At 37.5% G+C, this 17335-nt stretch overlaps 4 protein-coding genes across 5 annotated transcripts; 3 read left to right on the top strand and 1 right to left on the bottom strand.

Moving 5' to 3' along the window:
• The first annotated feature begins 476 nt into the window (after nt 1-476).
• LOC18043939 (glycerol-3-phosphate 2-O-acyltransferase 6) lies at nt 477-2084 on the top strand. The gene is made up of 2 exons (XM_006438479.2): nt 477-1096; nt 1185-2084. The coding sequence occupies exons 1-2, from the start codon at nt 482-484 to the stop codon at nt 2082-2084; spliced, it is 1515 nt and encodes a 504-aa protein (XP_006438542.1). The 5' UTR covers nt 477-481.
• A 1841-nt stretch (nt 2085-3925) lies between these two features.
• On the top strand, nt 3926-7746 carry LOC18043938 (exocyst complex component EXO84A). The gene is made up of 7 exons (XM_006438478.2): nt 3926-4370; nt 4565-4662; nt 4880-5927; nt 6079-6591; nt 6752-6940; nt 7046-7182; nt 7282-7746. The coding sequence occupies exons 1-7, from the start codon at nt 4191-4193 to the stop codon at nt 7400-7402; spliced, it is 2286 nt and encodes a 761-aa protein (XP_006438541.2). The 5' UTR covers nt 3926-4190; the 3' UTR covers nt 7403-7746.
• Nucleotides 7747-8707: 961 nt separating this feature from the next.
• On the top strand, nt 8708-10798 carry LOC18043937 (probable leucine-rich repeat receptor-like protein kinase At1g35710). Its single transcript, XM_006438477.2, has one exon. It carries the CDS (start codon nt 8841-8843, stop codon nt 10770-10772), a length of 1932 nt encoding a protein of 643 aa, XP_006438540.1. The 5' UTR covers nt 8708-8840; the 3' UTR covers nt 10773-10798.
• A 265-nt stretch (nt 10799-11063) lies between these two features.
• Nucleotides 11064-16241, bottom strand: LOC18043936. Of its 2 annotated transcripts, none has more exons than XM_006438476.2 (9): nt 15774-16241; nt 14155-14244; nt 13546-14040; nt 13323-13458; nt 12925-13087; nt 12358-12486; nt 11904-12098; nt 11682-11804; nt 11064-11594 (listed from the first exon to the last, which is right to left on the bottom strand). In XM_006438476.2, the coding sequence occupies exons 1-9, from the start codon at nt 15955-15957 to the stop codon at nt 11487-11489; spliced, it is 1623 nt and encodes a 540-aa protein (XP_006438539.1). In that variant the 5' UTR covers nt 15958-16241; the 3' UTR covers nt 11064-11486. The 2 variants fall into 2 exon arrangements, with proteins under 2 accessions (XP_006438539.1, XP_024042005.1); XM_024186237.1 differs by having other exon boundaries at nt 14155-14241.
• Between the last annotated feature and the right edge of the window lie 1094 nt (nt 16242-17335).

Raw genomic sequence — 17335 nt, 5'->3', positions numbered from 1 at the left:
GAAACAACAGAATGTTCAGTTGTAAGTATGCTGGTGCAGAGTGAGACTAGGAGAGAAAGACAAAGCAAACATGACAAGCTACGGGCGATGTAAACAAAGCCACTAAATTGTGTACACCAAACATTATCTTACATTTTCCTCTAATAACGAGGGCCCCCAGCCCTCGGTTATACCATATATCTGCATCGATCCCATAGTTCTTCTCATAATTCATTTATAAACCAAACATTAATCTTGTCCCTTAATCCTCTCTTTTGTTACGTAGCTCACCATGCAATTTTGTCTGGCCTTATTACTTATACAGAGCAACAAACATTAATACTTATTTCGAGTCAACTCTATATATAGAGCAATAAACACTAACGCTCATTTCAAATCAACAAATAGGCACATTAATTTTCCTCTCTCAAGCTAGCTAGAATAGTATAAGAAATATATTAAGGCATAGGCCTAGGCGCCTAGCTAATATTAGCCACCCACCATGGCCGTAAGTGGATTCCCAAGTAGTGTTGAGAAATGCTCATCGATAGGCCGGGAAAAACACACGGTGGTTGCTGACATGGATGGAACTTTGCTTAGAGGCCGTAGCTCTTTCCCGTACTTTGCCCTAGTTGCCTTCGAAGCTGGTGGCATTTTGAGGCTGCTGTTCTTGCTCTTAGCCTCGCCAATCGCGGGGCTTTTGTATTACTTGGTCTCGGAATCAGCTGGAATCCAAGTGCTTATCTTTGCATCATTTGTTGGTTTGCGAGTGACTGATATTGAATCAGTGGCCCGCGCCGTGCTGCCAAAATTTTACGCAAGTGATCTCCACCCAGAGTCGTGGCGCGTGTTTTCTTCGTGTGGGAAGCGATGTGTTCTCACTGCGAATCCCAGGATTATGGTAGAAGCATTTTTGAAAGATTTTTTGGCAGCTGATTTGGTTCTGGGCACCGAGATTGCGACTTACAAAGGTAGAGCAACTGGGTTAGTACGTGACCCTGGAGTGCTCGTAGGCAATAAAAAGGCAGATGCCCTTCTTAAGGCTTTCGGTGAGACACAACCAGAGATTGGACTTGGTGATCGCCAAACTGATATTCCTTTCATGGCTCTGTGCAAGGTACGTAATTAACAGTTAGTTAACTAATTATTATATGTTATTGAACTAATTAACTGCATTTCATCTAATTCGCATTCATCATCATCAGGAGGGTTACTTGGTTCCATCAAAGCCAGAAGTAAAGGCAGTAACATGTGACAAGCTCCCAAAACCCATTATTTTCCACGACGGAAGGCTTGTTCGAAAGCCAGCACCTCTCATGGCACTGCTCATCATTCTCTGGACTCCCATCGGCTTTTTCTTGGCTTGCTTACGCATTGCTGCCGGCGCCCTGCTCCCAATGTCGACGGTCTATTACGCTTTCTGGGCACTCGGCGTTCGTGTTATAGTTAAAGGCACTCCACCGCCCGCAGCCAAAAAGTCAACTGGTCAAACTGGGGTCCTCTTTGTTTGCTCACACAGAACTCTACTCGACCCAATTTTCCTCTCAGTCGCTCTTGGCCGTCCGATTCCTACAGTAACCTACTCCGTCTCTCGACTCTCAGAAATCATCTCACCCATCAAAGCTGTTAGACTCAGCCGAGACCGAGCCACTGATGCATCCACGATCAAGAAGCTGCTCGAAGAAGGTGACTTAGCTATGTGCCCTGAGGGGACTACTTGCAGGGAACCATTTCTTTTGAGATTTTCAGCATTGTTCGCTGAATTAACGGACGAGCTTGTGCCAGTAGCAATGGTGAATCGCATGAGCATGTTTCATGGAACGACGGCCAGAGGATGGAAAGGGATGGACCCATTTTACTTCTTCATGAACCCTTGCCCAGCATATGAGGTTACTTTCTTGAACAAGTTGCCAATGGAGCTGACATGCGGTTCAGGGAAGTCTAGCCACGAGGTGGCAAATTACATACAAAGAGTGATCGCCGCAACTCTTTCCTATGAGTCCACCCGCTTTACCAGGAAAGACAAGTACCGGGCTCTTGCTGGAAATGACGGCACTGTGGTTGAGAAGCCTTTTATCAAACCAAACAAAGTTATGGGATGCTAATTTTTTTTTCTTCCAAAATTAACTGCTATACATATCTCAGTTTTATCAAAAAATAGAAATTAGGGATCATTTGGCTAAAGTGTGCCAAGTTTCTGCACTTCTGAAAACAGGAAAGTGAACGACATTTTCTTGTAATCCATGTTTTATTTGCTAGAATTTATTGAATTAATGAAGGGAAACAACCAATATTTATGTTTTGAAAATGAGAGAGTTACACTCACTTTAATATGTACAAGCATATGCATATACAAAATCATGTGACACAAAAAAATTAATTAGAAGGTGTTACCATTTACAAATCCCATATAATTACTTTCACTAGTTGCATTGTTTTCTCATTCAATATTACATGGCATACATGCATGTTGCCATGTTTATTTGTACTTCTATAATTAATCTCATGTTTTACCCATTTTTATGTTTTACTTAAATGGGTAAAGCATTACATCTTTAATTATATCCCTTTTATGTTATATTAATAAATAAAAAACAAAATGAAGGGAATTCTTAAAATATCCCAAATATTACATACGAAGGTTTTAGATTTTGTTGTCTAATAAAATATTTTAAAAAAAGAACATAATGCAATAAAGTGAGAAGTTAATATGAGTTTTCTATCCCAAATTTTTTTATCGCACATTTCATCTCAAATGATGTGTCATCTATTAAATAGTTGATAATTCTTTGTAATATCTAAGTGAATTAATTGTATTATTTCATCAAATAATTGATAAATACAACATCATTTGTAATAGTTTTTTAAAATGAAAATTTTAGGTTGCATAACACTACTCTTCTACACAATATATATAAAATAAACAAGTTCCCCATCCCTCCCACAAAAATTCTTATGGTGTTTTGGGCGTATATATAGTTGTATAAGAATGTAGCATGTAATACACACATTTTAAAACTTATTATAAATTTATAGGGTCAGGCTACAGTGCAACTGTGGTACCGTGTCACAGTTGCACCAACTGTTGGATCCACTCAAATGAGTGGGGTTCACTTGAATAAGTGGGAATCCAACAGTTGGGTGGAATTGTAGCACGGTACCACAGTTGCACCACAGTTTTATCTAAATTTATAACAATAATCTATTGAAATTTTGATATAAAAGCGAAGCTAATAAGAATAAGAGTGGCTCTATTTGCACTCTAAATATTACTCTAAACACCCTATTATTTTGTACACTCATCTTTAATTTAAATAATTGAGTTTTACTCTATACACTCTTTAATTAAAATACCAAAAATGGCTCCATTTGATCTTTAATTGAACTATCTTAATTTACTCTACACACAAATAAAAATATTCAATACATCTATAAATCTACTTTGAAATGACTCAAATTTGAATCATATTTTGCTTATCTAATTGTACATCAATGATGTTCTGTCTTTTATTTATTTATTTTCCTACAACTGTTTTTTCCCCCACTATTCTTTTTGCACTACAAAAATTGAACCAATTTTTTTTTTCAATCATAAATGCAACCTGAATAATTTCCAGTCCAAGCAAATGATTTTTTTTTTTAATACACATGAAGAAGCAAGTTTTAGGATTTAAAATAAAGAAAAATCATAAATAAATGAGTGTATTTGATGGGTGTCCAAAATAATAATCTCATATTTGTCCTTAAATGTAATATACATTATATAAGTATTTTTATAATTAAGAAATTTTTATAATATGAGTGCAAAAGCCCTAAGAATAAATTGAAAAAGCATTTTTTTTTTTTAAAACAACGTGAAAACATGAAAGAACGGAAGATATGTTGAAATAATCATTTACGTGGTATGCTGAGAGGCATGTCGTGTTTGATGATGATTCGAGCTTAACAGAACGTAAAACGAAACAAACCAAGCGAGTCGTACTCGTACGCGTTGTTCATTGCGATCGAGCAAGAAGCAGATCAATTATCAATCGAATCTGTCCCTGAACCGGCTCCATTAATTCCTTCTTTCGTTTTCTTGTCATCTGTAATAGTTATACCAAATACTACTAAAGCTAATACGTACAGTTCTTTGCGATTGATTTGTTGTTAATTCGTAATAGTTCATATAATCAATTTGCTAATAGAAGAAGAAACGCAGCTCGTAGAAAATGTCTATCACGTCAATCGTGACAACTGCACAGCCGAGGACGTCAGTTTCATCAAGTATAGGAGACTCCGCAGAACTCGAAGGCAATCTAACGCTTAGTGATCGCTTGAAGGCTTTCAAAAGCTCTCAATTTGATCCTGACGCCTACGTCACCTCCAAATCCCAGCACATGAATGAGAAGGTCTCTCTTTTCACTTTATATTTCATAAATTAAATTTTTCTATTTGTTTGTTTGCAAGAACATTCTCCATCAATCAAGAACAAATGATAATCATTTTTTTCAAGGTTAATTAAAAAATGAAAGTTTGGATCAACGGCCATGAATGATGCTGTGGCAAAACGTAAAGCCGTCTTGTGTGTGATTGTGATTGACAGGAGATAAGGCACTTGTGCTCTTACCTTGTTGAATTGAAGAAGGCTTCAGCTGAGGAAATGCGTAGATGTGTTTATGCCAATTATGCGGCTTTCATTCGGTGAGCGAATATACTACTTTTAATTTAATAATGTCATCAAGAACAGAAAGATTATGCTATGCTAGTTTAGATATTTGAGTAGAATGTACACCAAATTTGTTCCGTAATTTCAGTTACTAGGAGAATGTTTGTACTAAACAATTAAGAGTCATCATGCCTGTGGAAATTTATTCAACAATCCTGATAAACAAATATATCAAGAATATTTTGTTTGCAGCACGTCGAAAGAGATTTCAGTTCTTGAGGGTCAGCTTCTTTCCATGAGAAATCTCCTGGCCACGCAGTCGGCTCTAGTTCAAGGTCTAGCTGAAGGTGCTCGAATTGATTCCTTGTTTGCCGTTACCGAAGATTCAGATGATGAGGACATTTCTAGCTTAAAAAATGAGGGGCTTTCCAATATGGAAAATTGGTCGGTTGAGTTCTTAGAGACACTAGAAGTTTTGTTGGCCGAGAGGAGAGTAGATGAAGCCCTCGCAGCACTCGAAGAAGGACAAAATACGGTGAGAGAAGCTAAGCACAGGTGTACATTGAGCCGAAGCGCAATCTTCTCCTTGCAGAGTGCTATCTCCGAGCAGAGGCAAAAACTAGCTGATCAACTTGCAGGGACTATTTGCCAACCGTCTACTCGTGGTGTTGAGCTTCGTTCAGCTGTTTTAGCTCTGAAAAAACTTGGAGACGGTCCAAGATCCCATACATTGTTGCTTAAATCTCATCACCAGCGGCTTCAGAGCTATGTGCAGAGTCTTCGCTCATCAAGCAGTTTGAGTGGAGGGGCATTAACCGCTACCGTCTCACAGCTTGTCTTCTCAACAATTGCACAAGCAGCAAGGGATTCCTTGGCAGTTTTTGGTGAGGAGCCTGCATATTCATCTGAGCTTGTCACTTGGGCTGTCAAAGAGACTGAGGATTTTGCTCTTCTCCTCGAGAGGCATATTTTGGCCTCGGCAGCGGCTGCGGGTGGCCTCAGAGTAGTCACTGAAACCATTCAGATATGCTTGGGTCACTGTTCTTTGTTAGAAGCTCGCGGATTGGCTCTTTCTCCTGTCATATTGAGATCCTTTAGGCCTAGTGTTGAACATGCCTTAAGTGCTTACTTAAAAAGAATTGAAAAAAGCAGTGCTGCACTAGCCGCTGCAGATGACTGGTTGCTCGCTTATCCTCCATCCGGTGCACGACCTTTTTCTTCTACTAATTCGCTTAATACTGCAGTCGGATCGCAGCCTAAGCTTTCAACCAGTGCTTACAAATTTAATGCGCTAGTTCAGGTGATTAGATTTTGTTCTCAGATTCCTTTCTTCACAAAAGTGATGCCAATTTTGTCTTTTCTCTATTAAGCAAAGTGCTGTAAGATTTTGAAATTTGAGGCTTTTTTTTTTTGGCTTCTTTGTCTAATAAAATCATTACACCTTCGTTCAGGAGTTACTGGAGGATATTGGGCCCCTTGAAAACCTGAAGTTGGATGGTCCTGCACTAGATGGTGTTTTTCAAGCATTTAACTCTTATGTCAGTTTGTTGATAAATGCACTGCCAGGTTCAACTGAGAATGAAGAAAACTTGGAGGGTTTTACTAACAAAATTGTAAGCATGGCAGAGACTGAATCCCAACAGGTAGCTTTGCTAGCTAATGCTTCGCTGTTAGCAGATGAGCTGCTACCACGTGCTGCATTAAAGCTTTTGCCATTAAGCTCAAATAGAATGGAAATGACTCCAAGAAGAGCTTCAGACAGGCAAAATCGTTTTCCGGAGCAAAGGGAATGGAAGAGGAAGCTTCAACGCTTGGTTGATCGCTTGCGAGATAGCTTCTGCAGAACACACGCCCTTGATATCATCTTCACGGAAGATGGTGAAATCCGTCTAAATGCAGAGATCTACACATGTATGGATGAGAGCATGGAAGAGCCTGAATGGTTTCCATCTCCAATTTTCCAGGTAACTGGCGTCTATTTTTCCCAATATGGGCTGAACTTAGAACATGCAATTCCATCATCATTGATAAGATGCTTTTGTCACAGCATACATATGCTATACTGTGGAATCTTGTGTTTGTCAAAATCCTTTGATTGTTGACCACTTACTAAATTCCATTCAGGAACTTTTTATCAAATTGACCCGTATGGCAAGCATTGCATCTGATATGTTTGTGGGTAGGGAAAGGTTTGCAACTATTCTACTAATGAGACTGACGGAGACAGTGATCCTGTGGCTTGCTGATGATCAAAGCTTTTGGGCTGAGATAGAGGAGGGGCCAAAGCCTTTGGGTCCTCTTGGACTGCAACAGGTACATTTTGAAATAAAAAATGTCCATTTTCGCGTTTACTCTGCTTTTTAACTAATTTATTGAAAATTACTGAAATTTTGCACAATAATTTTGTTGATCATGCAGTTTTATTTGGATATGGAGTTTGTGATGCTTTTCTCATCCCAAGGCCGTTATTTATCTCGCAACTTGCAACAAGTTATTAAAAATATCATTGCTAGAGCTATTGAAGTTGTAGCTGCAACTGGAATTGATCCATACAGGTAAATCCTGTAACAATAAAAGATTATAAACTAAAAAATGTAAAGTTGGTTTTCTTGCTTAGTTATCTTTATTTATTTTTTTAAATGGACCATTGGCAGTGTATTGCCAGAGGATGACTGGTTTGCAGAAATTGCTCAAATAGCAATAAAGATGTTAAGTGGGAAAGCCACCTTTGGAGATGATGAAGAAGATGTTATCAGCCCAACTGCATCTGTATAAGCAAAATCTCTGTCATCGCTCGTATCCCATAGGAGTTAATGAAACACAGCCCTTTGTTACATAGAAGAATGAATAGCTTGACTAACCAGCTGGCTCTAATCGCTTACTAGACTTCTTCTGAGGCTGTGTCATAGAAGTTACCTTTTGTCAATTGAGATAGGGGAGCTTCCAGTCTCTAACGTCCCATGTCAACTGTTAAAAAAAAAAAAAAATTGGCTGTCAATTGAGACGAATTGATTGTGTTTCTTCTTTACAACATGTAAATGGGCGGTCCTTTTTTCTTTCTTTCTTTTCATTTTAATCCTTCTAGACTTCTTGCTCTTGGTTGAGATGGAAACTTTACCTGTTACACAGTTTCATTACATATTTAATTTATTTGATTTGTTCGTTTTGTTTGCTGACATGGTAGTTTTATTTTTTTCGTTACATAGAATCTGTTTCTATTGGTTTTCTAATCAAGATATGTGCTGTAAATTCAACTTCGCACGACCAATTTTCTTCAATTGATTGGTTAGAAACTTATTTTCTGTTTGCTTAACACCGGTAGAAATAACTCAGTAAGAGACTAGATCAACGCGTATAATGTGCTTATAAATCAACGTGTTACAAAAGCAAAAGATGTCAGACTTAAGTGAATAGCAATTCTCAGGTTCCTAGGGCTAAGAAGCATCTTCGACAGTTCAAGTTTCTCGCCTATCACGCCGTTAGTATCTTAATCATTTTGTCTTAAACAATTCTTCGGACAGTTAGACCCTTCTTGAAGTACCAAATTGTAGATTACGGTCGGTTCTTGGATTGCATAAACAAGGGCAGGAACATGGAAGTTCTAAAAATATACTAGGACCATATAGGAATCCAAGAACATGGAAGTTGTCAAACTTTACCTGCTGACATGAGAGAAGCATCTCTAGGTAAGATGTCAGCAAATAGTCACCACTATCAAAGAGAGTATCAAGACACATGATTTTCTATTCGTTTCTGCCACAGGATCAACCAAAAGCGGCAAGTGGATTAGTTACCCCCAGTTTGCCACTACAGCAATATCATTGAACCTTCTCAGGGAAGCTGTCTTGTATCTTTTGAACAACAACTGAAAGTGCAGGGGATTCGTATAGTTTAATCATTTTGAAACTATTGGGTGAAGAGATATTTTCATTTACCTGCAATATTGTAGTGCGAAAAAGTTGTTCTTCATTGACTTGTTTAACCAAGACCCTGGGACATCATGATTTGGACACGCTAATGCTTTTCAGCAAGACATGCTGTAAAGGGAAAAGAAGACCTAAAAAAGAAAAAGCAAAAACAATGTCTTTAACCAAATTCCAGTTTATCTTCATTTCAGCCCGCAAAACTCGTTGTTAATTTGACACCACCACCACATTTCAATTTCAATTTCCTAATTTCGTATTGCCATCTCAGCACACAGCAATACTAGTTTATGGGTTGTCAGTTGCTGTTAATTGTTGCAGTCCTCACCATCATAACGGTTGTGAAGGGAAATGTAAGTGTTGTTGAAGCATGCAACTCCAATGATCTGAAAGCTCTAAAAAGCTTCAAGGCTGGAATTCACATTGACACATCTGGCCGGTTAGCGAATTGGGTTGGGCAGAGTTGTTGCAGATGGGAAGGCATTTCCTGCCATAGCACAACTGGCAGGGTGACGGAAATTCATCTCCCAGGATTCATCTCCACGGAAGATTCGGTGTTTCAGTCGCGGATGAAAGGATCGCTGTCTCCTTCTATATCACTTCTGACCTCCCTTGAAGTTCTTGATCTTGGTGGACTCGTTGATCTCACTGGAATAATCCCACCATCGATTGGTTGCCTTCAAAATCTCAAGAAGCTCTATCTTTATGGCAACAAGCTAAGTGGCCCGGTACCAGAAAGCATCAGTAAGCTGTTGAAGCTTGAAGAACTTCACTTGCATGAGAACAGATTATCTGGGACTCTCTCTTCAAGTCTTGGCAATCTCAAAAATATCAATCAACTGCTGATGCACACAAATCAGTTCACTGGTGTGATACCTGACTCATTCACAAACTTGACAAATGTGGTACGTTTGGATCTCCATTGCAATTATCTGAATGGTTACATTCCAGAAAAGATTGGTGAATTACAGCTATTGGAACAACTTGATTTCTCAAACAATCTCTTAAGAGGAAAACTCCCACCTTCATTGTGTAATTTAACTGTCATTTCAGTCCTATACTTGGATAATAACAAGCTTGAAGGGGCAATACCATTTCCATCTAGTCCTGGTCAAATGCCTTCCCTTGGCTTCCTAAGATTGCAGGATAACAATCTCACTGGAAAGATACCTCCAACATTTGGGTATCTGGCGTCCCTTCGAAGAGTCTCCTTAGCAAACAACAAGCTTGAGGGAGCAATTCCTACAAGCTTAGGCAATCTGCAAGATTTGACAGAGCTATATCTTAATGGCAACCAGTTATCTGGCCAAATACCTAAATCAATTAGTCAACTTTCTCAACTTATTTTCCTAAGCATTTCCCGAAACCAGATTGAAGGACCGTTGCCTTCTGGGATGTTTTCCCTTCAAAATCTTCAAACTCTTGATCTATCATTTAACCTGTTAAATCTGTCCTCCATACCAATGTGGATGGCAGAATTGCCATCTCTTTCTCGAGTATACTTGGCAGGATGTGGAATCAAAGGCAAAATTCCAGAATTCTTTCGTACAACTCCAAGTCCATTACAGGAACTGGACTTATCAGTCAATCATCTCTCTGGAAGCATACCGGCATGGATAGGAAGCCTCACTCAGCTCTACTCTTTGAATCTCTCAAGGAATTCACTAGTTTCCAGCATCCCTGAGACAATAACAAACTTACAGGACTTGGGTCTGCTTGATCTTCACTCAAATAAGCTAACAGGCTCCATAAGCCAGGTTTTCAAGATAGGGCAAAGGTTTCCTGATGGTTCACTCACATATATTGATCTTTCAGACAATGGCTTCTCCAGTGGAATAGAGCTAACAGGTGGAGGAGGACAAACTGGGATCCGGTTTCTCAACTTATCACGTAACGTTCTTGAAGGCCAAATACCGGTTTCTGTGGGAAGACTGAGATCACTAAGAAGTCTAGATTTGAGCTACAATAAGCTAGGTTACGTCTTGCCAGGCTCTCTTGCAAATGAAAGCTCGTTGGAAACACTGAAGCTGCAGAACAACCGATTTACTGGTAGAATACCAAGTGAATATTTGAAATTGAAGAAGCTGAAGGAATTGGATCTATCACATAATCTCCTAGTTGGGGAGATTCCTGCAGGAAAGCCTCTGAGCGACTTCCCCGAGAGCTCTTTCTCCGGAAACAGAGGTTTATGCGGCAAACCTCTCACTGCTTGTAGGGCTTAGCAGTCCGGCAAATTGATGTAATAGCTTCCCATATTATGTATGAGTTACACTATTTCTAATTATTTTTTGCATGCATGTCCTATTATCATCTACAAAACCATCGGTGCCGTATAGAAAAATGCATTCATCCTGAATCATGATATAAGGACTGGGCTTAATACTCTGAGAACACAAAACCAATACAAGAAAGAAGAAACCCAGTACAGTAGAAATATTACCAGCAACAGATTAATTAATCTTTTTGTTAATAACCCCAATTTACAAGCAACGAAAGCCATATAAAAATACAAGAAAATGAAAATAGCATTCATTTACCGAGACAGACGACAAGTATTAGGCCTTTACATTATTCATGACTGCTGCATAAAACTGCCAAAATTTGAAACCGTTTTCTTTCAAAACCGTTTTCTCTCTTGGAGACGTACAATTTCATTACACCGGCATTTATGTTGCCGCAATCCAGGACTATCTTGGTCACCGTAATGTAACAAACTTTTGGAAAATAGTAAATCCCCCAAACAGTAATTTAACAATTTGATTAGGCAAAAGTTGTTTATTGCTGTGAGCATGTGGCTGGTGCACTCATACTCGTCTCTGGTTACAGCAAGGAAACGACCAGAACCATACAACACGGGAAATAAATTTCTTTTAAACATTAGCCTTTTACTAAAACACCGACTTTTGGGCCTTTTACATTGTTTTGAAAACTTATAATCAAAGGGTCTCCTCCTTGTGACCCAGTTGATGATAATTCATGTAGTCAATACCATTTATCCGTATACAACACAATATCTGCTCTGGTAACTCGTCAACTTTGTTTCCCTGGTTTAAAATTCAAATATCAGGTAACATCTACAAACCAGAAAATAGAAATAAATCAAGCTCAAGTATAAAATGTGTAAATCTTGCCTGAATTGTGAGGCCAACATCCAAGATGCAGATCTTCAGTCTGTCCAGGAACGCTTCAAAACCTTTTCTAGAAATGTAACTAAATCTGTGCATATCTATGTCAATCTCCAAGTAGTTTTCTCCCTGTACAAATGCATGGAGGTAAGTTAAGCCTAAGAAGGAATACGTCATCAAACAATTGATTCACTCTGAACAGGTAAATTGAGCTAGAGATAAACTTACCAAGTAAAATTCATGCTGCGGACGCGAAAGAACAGGCTTTTCATTGTAAGCCTGCAAAAGTTTTCTCTCTGCAGCACTCAAATGAAGATCTTCTACATTTACGACACGACCCAATATTTTCAACCTTTCCCGAAAGGGTACAATCGTATCTACAGGAAACCCTTTGACCTTTTCAACTTCATCATCAATTATCCTCTGTTCCAGAACAAGTTGGATTCACAATAATTAGATACCTTGTAAAATCAGCTAAATTGAGAGACATAAATATGAAAGGATCTTTAATAATTAACAATCAAGAACAATTAACCATAGCAAGACTACGTCAGAGTGATATTCTTATTGGTGACTAATGGGATCAGTATCCAGCAGCAGCATTGCAGAAGATTACGTTGGCGCTTAATAGCAATATGAAGCAATGAGACAGAAAAGTTCAACTAGAGAGATTCCAACTTACTCTGATGCTTTCTTGAAAATGAAGGGGAAGTTCTTTAGCGTAACTCTCATTAAGCTTAAAGTACAAAACAATACTAATTCCTTCACCATCAGTTTCGCTCTGAAATATTGCCGTAGGATACAAAGGAATCTGTGGAACCCACAAATATATTTTATATCAAAATACATTATGGTTAAAATAAACTCATGACAAAGAGAAAAGGGGAAAAGGAGGAGGAGAAATCTTTAGTTTGAAATCATCGTGAGGCTCACCGCTGCTGTGGCTGAAGAGAAATTTCATGATACAGCTACAGTAAGAGGTCAACCTCAAAATAAAATAGACAGGCACAAACCAAATTTATGTATGCATTAAGCAAAATGCAAACATGAAAAGGGCATCATTTTTTGCTACAAGATGATGGGAAAGTCAAGGATGATTTAAGATGGTTAGATCAAATTGTATGAGAACTTTTGGTTGTACCAATTAAAACAAGAAAAAGCTCAAATTCAAGGCAATTTAAGGACTCCCCCAGCACTCCCTTCTACAAAAAATCAATAAAAAGAAGAGAAAAAGCTCCAACAAGGATACCTGAACATTTACAACAAGCATTGGTGGAAGCTTTGCATGAGAACTAATAGCAGGAAGTTCCACAAACCGAGCTATGTGATCTATTTTTCGCTGACTTAAGAATACATCGACACCGAAAGGATAATATGCAGCACAATTATGTGCAAACTCCTTCTTCTTGTCCCTGCAATATAGAAATTTATCACCACGTAACGAGAAAACGACTATCGTGATAGGAGAAATCCGCCTATGTAATGATTCAAATAAAAATTTCCAAAAAATTCCCATAAGCTCATGCTAATGCATCAATATGATCATTAGTCTGGCATAAATGGCAGATGCATGTACATCAGCAGAAAGTATATACCAATCCATTTACATTGGGAAATCAATTGAGTACTCTTCTCTTACAGTCTCACCTCAAGTAATTTACCCCTCGAACTTTGAAAGTATTTGGCTCAATTTGTGACCAACTATCAAGCATCTTCTTTTCAATCGGGCAAAAGGGTACTTGAGCACCTGCTATTGGCCTTGACAGAAGCATCTTAGAAGAAACTGAAAAACAGTAGGATTAAGTTAAAAGCAAAATACAGGAAATCATATAATCATATCTCAAGCAATGTAAACATTATCAATACTCACCCAGAGTAGCATTAGCATGTCCTTCCTTCCATTTAAAGGAAAGTTTTGAGGCAGTCTTTTTAAACGGCCTTGGTGGACTAGAGCTCCCCGATCTTCTCTTTTCCACTGAGGGGACAGTAGAAGCAAGACAGGGCAAACAGTTGCTAGGAATAATCCCACAATTGTCCAACAATCCTTCATCCTTGCCAGAGCCTTCATCCACAGAGGAGGAGATCTCGTCAAGGAACACAGGTTGCTTTCCTTCGTAAGAAGGCCCATCAGATTTTGATTGGGAATGAACATTCTCTGAATTTGCAACTCGACTACTTGAATTTTTGCCAACATCACTGACAGAATTGTGAGCAGAATTTCCAGCAGATAAACCCCCTGGTCTCTGCAACTGATCGGTCAAGGAGGTACATTGGATATTGACATTGTGGCCTCGATGATTAGCATCTCTTAGAGATACATTACTAGTTCTGGACACTCCATCAGAGCCATTTAGAGATACCACATCTGCAGATCTCAAAAGTAAAACAAATTTTGAAGAAATATGTGATGCAGTTATCAGTGAGGCAGGAAACTAAAATCATCTACTCAGAAGGCGCCATCTATCTGCAAATTTCTTACCATCCTGAACGCTCACGAAATCGTCATCATCTTCACCATCAGACTCAAATATTGCAACTGAATCAAACCATGAGTCATCAACGCTTCCTGCTGAAGCCATCAAACAGTAACAGAATAAGTCATACAGCCATAAGTAAAACAAAAGAAATGAGCTGAACAAGCAGTAGTGTTCGTGTTGTGAGCAGTGTCAAAAACAAGAATAATAATCAAGACAGCATCAAATAAGTTAAACAACTATATCAAGCAGAACTGTTACGAAAAACATATGTTTCACTAGAACCAAGAACCTAGAAAAAATAATATAACAGTTCATAGACAAAGAGTTATTTCTAATTGAAGATTGTAAGGGGAAAAATTAAGAAAAAAGGACAGAGTAAAATAATTCACAGAAAAGCAAATCATAAGATACTTCCAAAATTGTAGGATAACAGAATTTTCTGTGGTGCCACAGTAGCAGTTCCAACAAGTTAAAAATAAACTGAAGCAAAAAACTCAAAGCAGCAGTGGATAATTCCTGATGATGGTTACCCATCAATAATCTAAAGGAGGTAATTTCATGAGGCAGGACAATGCAATAACATAACAAACTAAAAGTTCTAATAAGTGATTCCCCCATAAGTATCCAATATAAACATATTTATGGTCCTACCAATGACTCATCACTAGAGAAGCCATCACCATAATATAGTTACAATACATTTCTAAAGCCAGGCTAGCCATTTCTCTTTGAAAATGGAAAAAAAATCAATAGTAGAAATACAGTTTCTCATGGCTAAACTATGACTAAACATAATGAAGACATACAATAATGCCAATCAAGGACATTTGAAATGAACTTCCGCAATTAGGAAAACAGCTTGGTTTCAGTCACCAACATGTAACAACAACTCATCTAAGCAGCTGTATCCCAAAACAAACTGCAAACTGACTAATTTCCATCTGCTAAAGATCTGTCCCCATTCTTTAATCATCCCACAAATAAAAATTATATACAAATTATTAAAGACTCTTTAAAATGTCCTGAAAAGAAACAGCGGAAAAGTCCTCTGGTGATTATACTGAAATACAGTCCACCCTCCTTTCATCAACTACATTCTCTTTCCATCACCAGCAAAAATGAAAAATTCAATTTTCAGCTCATATTATCTACACTATAAAAAATTTAACCACACAGAAAAACCCCACATAAACAAAAACTTGCTTTGCACACGGATCAGCTAGAATATTCCAATCAACAAATAAAAGATATCAACCACGTTACTTCAAATGAAGAGTTCCCCTTTATGATCACATTCACCAAAGACAGACTCATTTAAAATATATGTATGTATAATATGAAAGCGCAGTTTCCCAAACACTCCTCATTTCTATGCCACAAGCTTATATTTTCACAAAACCTCTACAACCCAGAATCCAAATCGAAATGACGCACACAAAAAATAAATAAGCTAAGAACAAAGAATCACCAACACCCACCAAACAAATCAATCAAACAATACAACTGCATAATCACATTTCAAACCCAAAAGGTGGGATTGAGGGGGTGGGGTGGTGAGGGGTAGAAGAACTTTCATTTGAAAACCAATAAACATAGAAGGAAAAAGATAAAAATAAATGACCTTGAAGAGCAGGATTTGTGAAAGATGAATGACGATCAACCGGTGGAGGCCTATCAACTTTATCCAATGATCCATCGGTGGGCAAACGAGATGCTACTCTTTTGAAGCTTTTCTTCTTCTTCTTCTTTGAAGAGCTCGATCTCCCACCAACGCACCCCCTTGGCGTTGACACACAAGCTCCCATAATTGTCCCCTCTCTCTCTCTCTCTCTTTCTGTTTTTAAAGATCAATCATCAAATCACCATCTTCTTCTTCTTCGTAAAAGATGTTTTTCGTTTCTTCTTTTGTTTTTTCAAAAGACAGAAAGTGAACAAGAATAAGAACTCTGTAGACACAGATAAAAATTGAGATAGATTTAACGCCAACAAACTACCATTCCTTCACTTCCCTAGTTGTTCCAATAGTTTTTATACTTTATTATTATTTTTATTAACAACTCTTCAAGCAAAATTTTTTTTTTTTTTCAAATTTAATTCTATTATTGTATGCGATGTGCGTATTATTAGTTTTTTTTTTTCCCAGAAGTATAAAAAAACAACAATGAAGAAAGACACAAAGTGACGGCAGTTTGGTCGTTTATTGCCCGCGTAGGGACACGGCTATGATACAGGGACTCAAAGTCCCTGTATCATAGAGGGGGTCAATTTATTGACCCCTTTGTTGTTTGGCTGCCATCTGGCAGCCAAACAACTTTTTTGACTGGCAGCAACCGGTTTTACAGCCGGTTGCTGCCATTAATATATTTTTTTTATTTAAATAAATTAAAATAAAAAATATTTAAAACGAATAATATTTAAAAAATAATAATAATAATAAGTAAAAAATGACAAGTAAAGTAAAAATGAAAAAAATATTTTTTATTATAAATATTTTAAAAAATAAAATAAAATGTGTGTTAACAAAAAGACAAAAATTTTATTCATTTTCTATGAAATTTATCTCATGTTTAACATTTTAAGTTTCATATTTTATGTTTTATGTTTCATGTACTGATTTTTCAAATACCCCAAAATTTTTTTTTTTGCACCCGTTTCATGTTTACGTTCTATATTTCATGTTTGATGTTCTATGTTTCATGTTTTATGTTTCATGTTCACTGTTATGGAGGGACTCATATTTTATGTTTGTTGTTGCATATTTTAAGTGATATGTTTCATGTTGGTTGTGCAATGTTTCATGTACTGATTTTTCAAATACCCCGCAATTTTTTTTTTTGCACCCGTTTCATGTTTACGTTCTATGTTTCATGTTTGATGTTCTATGTTTCATGTTTTATGTTTCATGTTCACTGTTACGGAGGGACTCATATTTTATGTTCGTTGTTGCATATTTTAAGTGATATGTTTCATGTTGGTTGTGCAATGTTTCATGTACTGATTTTTCAAATACCCCGGAATTTTTTTTTTTTCACCCGTTTCACGTTTACGTTCTATGTTTCATGTTTGATGTTCTATGTTTCATGTTTTATGTTTCATGTTCACTGTTACGGAGGGACTCATATTTTATGTTCGTTGTTGCATATTTTAAGTGATATGTTTCATGTTGGTTGTGCAATGTTTCAT

The sequence above is a fragment of the Citrus clementina genome, unplaced genomic scaffold (assembly GCF_000493195.1).
Source record: "Citrus clementina cultivar Clemenules unplaced genomic scaffold, Citrus_clementina_v1.0 scaffold_4, whole genome shotgun sequence".
Classification (NCBI taxonomy): Eukaryota; Viridiplantae; Streptophyta; class Magnoliopsida; order Sapindales; family Rutaceae; genus Citrus; species Citrus x clementina.
This window is presented reverse-complemented; position numbering and strand designations above follow the sequence as displayed.

Coding starts and splice junctions, on each gene's coding strand:
- LOC18043938 (XM_006438478.2), top strand. CDS start 4,191: ATGTCTATCACGTCAATCGTGACAACTGCACAGCCGAGGACGTCAGTT. Junction 4,371..4,564: donor CCCAGCACATGAATGAGAAG/GTCTCTCTTTTC, acceptor TGTGATTGACAG/GAGATAAGGCACTTGTGCTC. Junction 4,663..4,879: donor AATTATGCGGCTTTCATTCG/GTGAGCGAATAT, acceptor TTTTGTTTGCAG/CACGTCGAAAGAGATTTCAG.
- LOC18043937 (XM_006438477.2), top strand. CDS start 8,841: ATGGGTTGTCAGTTGCTGTTAATTGTTGCAGTCCTCACCATCATAACG.
- LOC18043939 (XM_006438479.2), top strand. CDS start 482: ATGGCCGTAAGTGGATTCCCAAGTAGTGTTGAGAAATGCTCATCGATA. Junction 1,097..1,184: donor CTTTCATGGCTCTGTGCAAG/GTACGTAATTAA, acceptor CATCATCATCAG/GAGGGTTACTTGGTTCCATC.
- LOC18043936 (XM_006438476.2), bottom strand. CDS start 15,957: ATGGGAGCTTGTGTGTCAACGCCAAGGGGGTGCGTTGGTGGGAGATCG. Junction 14,245..15,773: donor CACAAATCCTGCTCTTCAAG/GTCATTTATTTT, acceptor TGATGGCTTCAG/CAGGAAGCGTTGATGACTCA. Junction 12,099..12,357: donor ATTTTCAAGAAAGCATCAGA/GTAAGTTGGAAT, acceptor GTTCTGGAACAG/AGGATAATTGATGATGAAGT.